The 10,431-nt window shown below is 42.7% G+C and overlaps 1 protein-coding gene across 2 annotated transcripts; it reads right to left on the bottom strand.

Moving 5' to 3' along the window:
• Positions 1-1,433: 1,433 nt before the first annotated feature.
• LOC134633122 (myosin light chain kinase, smooth muscle-like) lies at positions 1,434-10,091 on the bottom strand. Of its 2 annotated transcripts, XM_063481984.1 has the most exons (17): positions 9,827-10,091; positions 9,097-9,243; positions 6,965-7,117; positions 6,732-6,866; positions 6,259-6,303; positions 6,038-6,168; positions 5,788-5,944; positions 5,397-5,705; positions 5,178-5,274; positions 4,876-5,079; positions 4,465-4,682; positions 3,676-3,799; positions 2,906-3,058; positions 2,619-2,748; positions 2,412-2,493; positions 2,098-2,238; positions 1,434-1,875 (listed from the first exon to the last, which is right to left on the bottom strand). In XM_063481984.1, the coding sequence occupies exons 1-17, from the start codon at positions 9,975-9,977 to the stop codon at positions 1,670-1,672; spliced, it is 2,583 nt and encodes an 860-aa protein (XP_063338054.1). In that variant the 5' UTR covers positions 9,978-10,091; the 3' UTR covers positions 1,434-1,669. The 2 variants fall into 2 exon arrangements, with proteins under 2 accessions (XP_063338054.1, XP_063338055.1); XM_063481985.1 differs by lacking the exons at positions 6,732-6,866; positions 6,965-7,117.
• Positions 10,092-10,431: the final 340 nt, after the last annotated feature.

Raw genomic sequence — 10,431 nt, 5'->3', positions numbered from 1 at the left:
AAAAAAAATCCATGACTACACATGGTAGGATTTGTAAAGAATTTATTTGTAAATCAGGGTGGCAAATAAGTATTTGGTCACCTCAAACATGGACAATCCCTGGCTCCCACAGACCTGTAACGTCTTCTGTAAGACGCTTTTCTGTCCCCCACTCGTTACCTGTATGAATGGCACCTGTGCGAACTCATCATCTGTATAAAAGACACCTGTCCACAGCCTCAAACAGTCAGACTCCAAACTCCGCCATGGCCAAGACCAAAGAGCTCTCGAAGGACACCAGGAAAAGTATTGTAGACCTGCACCAGGCTGGGAAGAGTGAATCTACAATAGGCAAGCAGCTTGGTGTGAAAAAATCAACTGTGAGAGCAATCATCAGAAAATGGAAGACATACAAGACCACTGATAATCTCCCACGATCTGGGGCTCCACGCAAGATCTCATCCCGTGGGGTCAAAATGATCATGAGAACGTTGAGCAAAGATCCCAGAACCACACGGGGGGACCTGGTGAATGACCTGCAGAGAGCTGGGACCAAAGTAACAAAGGTCACCATCAGTAACACACTAAAACGGCAGGGAATCAGATCCCGCAGTGCCAGACGTGTTCCGCTGCTAAAGCCAGTGCATGTCCAGGCCCATCTGAAGTTTGCCAGAGAGCACATGGATGATACAGCAGAGGATTGGGAGAATGTCATGTGGTCAGATGAAACCAAAGTAGAACTTTTTGGTATAAACTCAACTCGTCGTGTTTGGAGGACGAAGAATACTGAGTTGCATCCCAAGAACACCATACCTACTGTGAAGCATGGGGGTGGAAACATCATGCTATGGGGCTGTTTTTCTGCCAAGGGGACAGGACGACTGATCTGTGTTAAGGACAGAATGAATGGGGCCATGTATCGTGAGATTTTGAGCCAAAACCTCCTTCCATCAGTGAGAACTTTGAAGATGAAACGTGGCTGGGTCTTCCAACATGACAATGGTCCAAAACACACCGCCCGGGCAATAAAGGAGTGGCTCCGTAAGAAGCATTTGAAAGTCCTGGAGTGGCCTAGCCAGTCTCCAGACCTCAACCCCATAGAAAATCTGTGGCGGGAGTTGAAAGTCCGTGTTGCTCGGCGACAGCCCCAAAACATCACTGCTCTGGAGAAGATCTGCATGGAGGAATGGGCCAAAATACCAGCTACTGTGTGTGCAAACCTGGTAAAGACCTATAGTAAACGTTTGGCCTCTGTTATTGCCAACAAAGGTTATGCTACAAAGTATTGAGTTGTATTTTTGTTATTGACCAAATACTTATTTGCCACCCTGATTTACGAATAAATTCTTTACAAATCCTACCATGTGTATTCATGGATTTTTTTTTTCACATTCTGTCTCTCACAGTTGACGTGTACCTCTGGTGCAAATTACTGGCCTCTGTCATCATTTTAGGTGGGGGCACTTGCACAATCGGTGGCTGACTAAATACTTTTTTGCCCCACTGTAAATACAGATTTTCTGAGTGCACTACTAACTACTTTGGCATCTGTACTAACCTTATCCAGCAGACAAGGTAACACACGTGTATTTGCGTTGAAATTACGTGAAATCAGGAGGTCGTGACTGTCCATTCATATACCGACAAGACAAAAATTTGCAATGCAACTTTTTGCAATGAAGAAAAGTTGTTACAGTCGCACTTTCAGTTTGGCAGAGCACATTGCTTCCCCCAGTTTGTTTCTGGCCTTGCATACATACACCCCAGAGTCAGAAAACTTCAAATCAGCCAGAACCAGAGAACAGAGCCCCTCTCCATGATGCTCTATGGTCACTCTGCGAGATTCAGGCACCGGCTTCTCATCGTGAAGCCATTTCACCTCTGGCTGCGGATACCCTAGGATTGGAAAAATGTATAATTGCACCAAAAGAATACAAAACAAGACAAAAAATCCTCAAATACAGAGAGCAGATTAATTTATTGTTTGTGCTAATGACTTGTGATGACTGAGGTATTTTTCTAATAATTGAGAAATGTACATGTTTAAAAATAAATGTCTACATATATTGATTGTAGGCCTACGTTGTTCTTTGTACGTGTGTTAATCTGTTACTCTACCATTGATAACACATGTCAGCTGAGCAGCTGCTCCTACAGGGAGGGTAACGTCCTTCAGGGCCTGTTGGAAATGAGGCTCAATCTGGAGCTGGTTATCCAGCGACCGGATGGCCTCCTCTGCCTCTTGGCTCCAGCTTGGCTCTACATGAGAGTGCGGATGATGACGATGAATAACAAGGAAACAAGACTTTACTGATCATAAGAGGCTAAACTTGAAGTGACAGTCTGAAACAGCGACTCATCTGTCACATCCATGTAGATCTAGGACATGGGAGGCTATTGTGTGTATGTGTGTGTCCCTTTATCCGTCTTACCCTCTGAGGAGTTGCCAGCAGAGACTGGGCTGCTGGTGAGGTTAGCCATTCGCTTTAGGGCCAAAACAGCCTTGCCAGTTTTCTAGAAGTTTAAAAGGAAAAATAGAATTGGTTGACCAAACTTTTTGAAAACATGCATTGAGATTATTAAGGACTGATAGGAGTACTTGAAAAAATACAAAACCGAAAAAACAAACAAACAGGTACCTTCCACTTGCGCTTGGCCAGAAAATGCCTCATCTTCTCCTTATTGAGGGACTTGGTGGGCCTGCGGTTTAGAGGGGTGAAAGAGGCCATCCAGCTATGGGCAAGCGCCTCGGTACATGACAGCCTGCGTCTAGAGTCGAAGTGGATGGAGATAAAGGAGCAAGTGTATGTGGTTGCTGAAATGTCTGTGATATTCATATTCACGGTTGGTCAGATGGTTTAGTAGTACTTAATTTATTGAACTACAAATGGATGTTTCTGATGGGGAAAGGCAAAGGCATTCAAACCTCCGGTCCTTTTGCAGCAGGGAACTGATAAAGTCTTTAGCTTGGTCAGAGATGTCCTCAAAACTCTCTGGGTCAAACTCGTAGCTGGCAGCAGTGACGAGAGCAAGAGTCTCAGCATCGCTGTTTCCCTGGAAGGGTGATTCTCCACTGAGTCTAGACAAGGATAAACATGAAAGCAAATAAGCTTCCACAGAAATTACACATCCTCATTTGAGGCTCCATTACCCAAAAATGGTAGTATATTGTTGCACCCCCTTCTGCCTGCAGAGCTTCCCTAATTCTTTGAGGCATACATTCAACAAGGTGCTGGAAATATTCCTCAGATTTTGGTCCCTATTGACATGACAGCATCACAGAGTTTCTGTAGATTTGTTGGCTGCACATCCGTGATGTAACTTTACTCTTCCAACACAAGGTGCTCTATTGAATTGAGATCTGGTGGCTACTTTAGCTCATCTGCTTCAAGGCAGATACATTCATATAGTTTTTCCATTCATTCTTGTTAGGGCTCATACCAAGGAAGCAACAGTAGATGGCTCACTGATGCCACTAGACTAAATTGTAGAAGAATGTATAATGGCATCAGGATGCCAGGAAATAGAGATGGAAACTACCCTGTATGGATAAATCCAGCACATTTATATGATTGACATAAATGCTTTTGTTAAATAGTGTACATTGTCCCTTTGAAATAAATTTAACTGACATAAACATAAAATCGGTGTTCTGTGTCCAAGTCTGTTATTGTGGTTCACTGCAGTTTTACTTACAAGATGAAGCAGATAACTCCAATGCTCCACATATCAGTTTCCAGGCCCACAGGCTCATAGCTGATAACCTCAGGGGCCACAAACTCCGGCGTGCCATGCATCACCATCAGCGACTTACCCTCCTCTGAAGAAGACAAGAGTTTTTCAGAATGTCACTCTCAAACTTATCTTACGATTAGAAGATGACCTGCTCTACCTCCTGAGCTACATCGACAGAGCTGCAGATGATATTTGTTTCTTTTAACTTATTTACAGAAGGCTCTAATCACCTCTAAACAGACCACCCACTCTGGAGCTGCTGCATCTGGAGAAAAACCCTGAAATTTCCCGCATGAATTCGCTCCACATGCCTTGATACCTTTACTGAGTTAAAGTAGCAGCTCGGCAATTATCTATTTAAAGACCTGTAGGGATGTGACATGCATTGTAGATCTCTAGGAATTTAGACACTCCCTGATGTTATCTTCATGCATAACGTTGGCTGTGTTATTCTTCTTGCGTTTTCAAACTCAAACGTGGCAAAGTTCAAGAGGTTGAAAGCATACGAAGATACATTTATGAGTAGAAAACTGTCAGGAATGATGAAAACCCTTAAGCAGTGGCATTCTTTCATCCAAATTGAAACATCTGGTCTGGTCTTTAACACTATGTGCAATATGTGTCTTTAGAGAATAAGCAAGGCCTTCCCCTTTTGAACTGTGCACTGATAATGATATACCAACCAGTTATGCAAGTTTTGTTTCTTTTCTGTACCTAGTAGGACATTTCAAAATCTAGTATCAAACTCACCCAGTTCTGTAGCCAGACCAAAGTCGATGATTTTGATGCGGGTACCAGTTGTATCCACACAGACGATGTTCTCTGGTTTGAGGTCCAGATGAACGATTTTCTGTTTGTGAACATACTGCACGCCCTCCAGGATCTGCTGCATGTAGCGGGCACTGGTGGGCTCTGTGTGCTCAAAGTTTTCATCCACGATGCGTTCAAAGAGCTCTCCACCTGCGATGCTAGGCAGGCAAATAACCATTCAGGGTCATGCAATGGTATGTGATCATCAAATTTAAACTTCTAATAGATGTAATGCATTTAACCTCTCATGTAAATACCTTCTACCACCACAACATCCCCTAGTGATATCTTTAAATGGAGTGTACTCACTACAATAGAAAGGTTTGCTTTTACTAAACTAAGATGACTTACTACTCCATGACCATGACCATCTCTGAACGACTATCATATGCAGCCAGACACTGCACGAGTTTTGGATGGTGAAGCTTGTTCATTAGTTCAATCTCTTTGCGAGCCGCTTTCCTCTCTTTCATGGTCCGAGCTCTGTAGAACTTCCCCGCGCACTCCTGACCAGTCTCTTTTTGGGTCATCCGGTACACCTCACCAAATTTTCCTCTGGAAATTTGAACATTTGAAACAAAAACAGTAAGGGAGGATTATAATTCCTCAGGATTGAAAGTTTTAGATATGGATGCACACTTAGAGATGCTTACACTCCCAGCTTCTCATGCACATTGTAGTGGTCCCTGACTTTATTTTGGGTGTCAGGGGTCACGATGACGTATGACTCAGGCTCCGCTTTCCTTTGCTCTTTTAACACAAATAAAAGAAATGACAAAAAAGACATCTCACAACCGGTACCACCAAAATACTACTTAGGAAATAAAAACAAAATCAAATTCTGCTAAAAATCATGCAGATATTGTACTCACTGGCAGTTGCCATCTTGACACAACCAGACTCTTGACTCGGTTCACTGATTCCTGCAGAGTTATAAGCCCTGATTCGGAAGCGGTAACGTCCCAAAGGCTCCAGTCCTGACTGGACGTGGTAGGATGTGTTCTTACAACGACTTAATTCAGTCCAGCTCTCAGATTTGTCTGAGCCCTCCTTACAGACCTCCAAGATGTACCCCAAAATTGTCGTGCCACCGTCGTAGTTGGGGCCAGACCAGGACAGAACCAGGGACTGAGTGGATAGCTGGGACACAACAGGCTGGGATGCTGGCGGATTGGGTCGGTCTGAGGAGAAATTTAACATTTTTGAGAAATTGCCAATATCCAAAGTCTCCCTGTGGGCATTCGTGTCAGGAATTTATCTCACCTAAAACACTGAGGGAGATGGTGTGCTGAGCAGAGCCTGCTCTGTTGCGTACAATGACTGTGTAGGAGCCTGCGTCCTTTGGATCAGCATGAAAGATCTGCACGCTGCTATGATTCGGTGTGGTCCTGACTGACATCCGCTGTCCTCCAAATATAGCCTGGAGACAGAGACGGGCAGAAGTTAAGACAAAGGTAAAATTATGGATAAAATGTAAAAAAAAACAAAAAAACAATCAGTCTAACATTCTTACCTTATCCCTGTTGTAAATCCAGCAGGAAGCTACAGGGAGAGAGCTGGACTTGAACTCACAGCGCAGTAGGGCCTGCTCACCTACTCGAACCTCCACCTGCTCTGGTGGGTCTACAAACTCCACAGGAGGCCCTGAAGAAAAGCAGAGCTAGTTTGTGTCCAAGAAAAAAATAATAATAAAGCCTGAGCTAAGTGCTATTCAGTACATAATGTGGTTCCTACCTTTACTGGTTGGTACCTGGTTTTGAAGATTGATTTCTCTAAAATCTGTGGAGATTGAGGAAGTAGATTGGATTTACAGGTGTGCTATCATGTGAGAAATTTTAAAAAGGAACTAACCAATGGCAGTGAAGCAGTCATGTTTGGTTGAACTGGCAAACAAAAGCCATTTTTGTATAGTTTTAAATAAGAAGATGCTAAAAATGGGATAGACTGCAACAGTTCTTACTTACAGCCTGCTTAAAACTGAAACTTAAAAACCAAACACACAACATTTTGTTTGTTTTGTCGGCATGCATGTTTCCTCTTCCCTGCCCTCTATTATCATGAGCATATTTGCTATAAATTTGCATTATTTTCACAGGATTAATAGCATTCATGGCAGGAATAAAAGCGGAACAATTGGGAATTTTAATGCGTGTGTAACTTTAAAAAGATTTTAAGGAAGTTAAACAAGTGGTCATCATTGAGCCTACCATTGTCCCTTTCTTCTCTGCTTTGCCTTGCCCCTGCCGAAACTGGGAACAATTCAGCGTTTTCATGTGACACAGCCTTGAATGTGACCTCACTGCGCAGCTCACGGTTGATTGTTCCGGGAATTTCCTTTGTTGCTGTTTCATTGTTAACAGAGTGAATCAGGCTCACTGTAAACAGATCATTTCTATGCTGCTGTGCTGATTATTAGTGGCTTCACTGGACTTGATGTTACCTGTGACATGTAAGAGAGCAGTGCTCGACTGTTTTCCTGCAGGATTCTCAGCTATGCAGGTGTACCTCCCGGCATTTACAGGTGAGCACCGGGTCAGGCTCAGACATGCAGCACCGTTTTCGAAGGAAATGTTACTCGAACGCAGTTTCTCACCTAAACATGAACAAGCATGGTTTTATTACAGTTGTACTGAAATGCTTGAACTAATTATTATATAATTGCTTTAGTTAACAGACCTCATAGTATCATGTTATCTCAACAGACCTCTCTGCTTTCAGACTGCTGGCTTCCATGTGGGTCTTAGAGTTTCCAAAAGTAGAATGGGAGCCAGAGACCGATTTAGGAGACAAACTCCCACTCTACTTTAAAGATTAGACACAAAACTTTCCGTGTTGATAAAACTTACAGTTAGAGCTGGATCAGGTGACTCCAAATTACCCTTTACTTATACCAAGAGATGGTTTTCTTCTCCACACTCTTCACTCTGCACATGTTTATTTACCACTGTCTAACTCTGTCGTTCTTCTATCTGACCATCGCTCTCTGTTTTGGGTGATATTTGAAATAAGTGTTGTGTTTTCCTTTCTTAATATTTCTAGCCAATCTGTAGACTCTCCCTCAGGGCCTAAATCACTTTTGCTTTTTATGTCTGCTGCTGTTTTCTTAGATTTTGGGGGGATTTACCAGACATTCCAGACAAACCACTCTAGTGAAATGCACGGCTGTTACATGAGTCATACAGTACTGCGAAAAAGTGTCAAGCCGCCCCTCATTTCTTTATATTTTGCTTCCATGGAGCTGGATTTTCTTGTAATTGTTTTTAGAGTGATCTTGTGCAATAGTTCTCCAGGCTTCCTCAAGGTCTTTCAAATGTTTTACTTACTTGCTTTTCTGACATGAGACTCACTGCACTAGTGAGTCAGTCCAGTCCTTGCACCTGACCATTTTCAAAAGACTAGTAAAGAAGAAATGGCAATTCTACACAACTATCCATCTCATATGAAAAGGATGTTACAAATCAGGTTCTCGGGGGGGAAAAAAATCCAGCAAAGCCCTGGCACACGACCTAAGAGGGCATCTCGCCTTTCAAATGATCCAACTAGTGTTCACTAATGCCTCATCAGACATGGTCTCAGTGGAAGCGTGGCTGTCAAGAAGCCAAATTGTGAAGTTACACAAATTACACAAGAAATGGACACAAAATCAAGAAATCTTATCTAGTGATGAATCCAAATTAGAAATTTTTGGTTAAAAGCATGGTCAGTATGTATGGAGATAAGGAGAGAGATACAACTGTGAGTGTCTACAGCATGGTTGAGGCTCTGTTGTGGTTTTGGGCTGCATTTCAGCCAGCAGTGGTGAAAATCCTGTCAAAATTGATGGAATAATGTATGCAGAAATGTACCATCAGATTTTGATCCATCATGCAATATCGTCTAGAAAGCACCTGATTGGCAACAGCTTCATTTTTTGGCATGACAATGATCCCGAACGCACTGCCAAGCAAACATGCCCATGATGGCCCACACAGGGCCCCAAGGTTTGCTGTGTGAAAGCATATCTGAATAGAAAACACACAATGGAACACTATTCATCATAGATTATCAGTCTATCAGTCTCCCCAGAGCCTGGACCTCAACATTATTGTAGCAATGTGGCATCATCTTAACAGAGAACAGAACAAAAGGCAGCCAACATCCAAAGAAGAGCTTTGAATGTCCTTCAGGAAGCCCGGAGAACTATTCCTGAAGACTGCTTAAAGCTATAACAAGAATGCTGTGTTAAAGAATAAAAGTGAAAACTTTCCCCTTACATCCTGTATACTGTATGTTTGCATGTTTCACTAAATCACTGCACCTATTTCGAGGGGTGGCTCAATACTTTCCACAGAATAGCAGTATATAAAGGTATTCTGTCAATAATTATCAATCAGCAATCAATTCAAAAGGCTGATCATGCAGTATTTTGTGCGTTTCCAGTGTTTGTACCAATGTTGTAGAAAAATACAGTAAATTCCTGCATTCCAGATTACAGTAAATAACTGTAATTTATATAGTAAGATTACTGTAAAAGTTACAATAACCTGGACTTGAATAAAGTACAACATCTCCTACATGTAATCAGTCACTTACCATTGTATAGCCAGGAAATGCTCATCGGTTGGCTCCCTGTGATAACACCTTTAAAGGCAGCGTCACTTCCTGCACAGACAGTACAATCTCTGAGTGGCTCTTCAAAGCGAGGTGCTTCCAAACTCTGAACTTGTGCCTGTTTGGCATCTTTACAAAGAAAAAGGTGAAAGACAATGGGTTTAGTTTTCACATATTTTTGCTTGTCACTGACCCAATCAGAACAGGGCATCTTATCAAACCCTAAATCACTGCCTCATGTTTTGTGTGTGTGTGTTGCCAAAAATGTATTTGAAGATCACTATCTTCCACTGAGTCTCAGTTCATCTGCTGTTTGAGTAATAAACACATGTTACAGCTGTGAGCGGTGGGGAATTTGATGTCGTGTTTTTTAAAAAATGTGTGTTTGCAGTTGTTTATTTTGGTGTTGGAATGTCCAGCAGAGTGGGAAATGGGTGGCTGCCAGTGGATGGATGACTGCCATCAGACTGTGTGTGTGAGTGTACATTAGGGGGATGAGGGGAGGGGGTGGCAGGCTGTCTATACAGTTTACAAAGTAGAGCTTTCCAAACACAACATTGAGTATTTCACAAACATCTTCCTGTCCTGTGCAGCGCTCTGTGACAGTTTTAGTTAAAACACAGCCAAGAAGGGGTGCACCCAGTGAGAAATGTTCTATTTTCTAGTTCAAATGCATAAAAGTTAACATTTGACATCTTTTTCGAGGCCTTACCTGTTGCAGATGAAAATCTCAGTTTGTTGTTTCCCATTAACTTCCTCTTAATGTTACCCAGTCCATTCTCTTTCTGATGCTTTGGTTGAGGCTTGAGGGCAAATCGTAAGGTGGACACAAAAGTCTTTGGTGTCTTCCCATCTTGGTCCATCTTTGATTTCAGATGATAGCAAGTCAGCAGCTGTAGATCAGGCACTCATCTGTCAGGCCTCCTCTTCTTCTCTTAGGCTTGCTCCATCTAGAATCCTTGTGTGAATCTGATGTGTTGCATGCTCACCCTGTCTGCATTCGCACGTCCTTTGAGATGCAAACAGGAGGAGCCTCTGCTTTCCTCTGAAATCACTGCCTCCCCCTCTGCCCCAAAGTTCACAGGAAAAAGGTCAGTTTTATCAGACGGATAATTAGAAGCACACATATCCAGCCCCCACTGACCCTCTGCACCGAGAACAGAAGGAAAGACAGAAACACATGTGACAGAAAACAAAGGAGGCACTAAGAGAGGTTAGGAAATGTGTGGGAGGAAGAAAACAATCAAGCTGAAGAGAAAAAGAACGCAATAAGGTGAGGATTAAAAGCAACACACACCAAAGGAGAGTAAAAAAACA

The sequence above is a fragment of the Pelmatolapia mariae genome, linkage group LG8 (assembly GCF_036321145.2).
Source record: "Pelmatolapia mariae isolate MD_Pm_ZW linkage group LG8, Pm_UMD_F_2, whole genome shotgun sequence".
Lineage (NCBI taxonomy): Eukaryota > Metazoa > Chordata > Actinopteri > Cichliformes > Cichlidae > Pelmatolapia > Pelmatolapia mariae.
The sequence above is the reverse complement of the archived record's forward strand: the minus strand, read 5'-3'. Positions and strand labels throughout refer to the sequence as shown.

Coding starts and splice junctions, on each gene's coding strand:
- LOC134633122 (XM_063481984.1), bottom strand. CDS start 9,977: ATGGACCAAGATGGGAAGACACCAAAGACTTTTGTGTCCACCTTACGA. Junction 9,244..9,826: donor GAGATTTTCATCTGCAACAG/GTAAGGCCTCGA, acceptor TTCTTTGTAAAG/ATGCCAAACAGGCACAAGTT. Junction 4,683..4,875: donor ATGGTCATGGTCATGGAGTA/GTAAGTCATCTT, acceptor TTGCCTGCCTAG/CATCGCAGGTGGAGAGCTCT.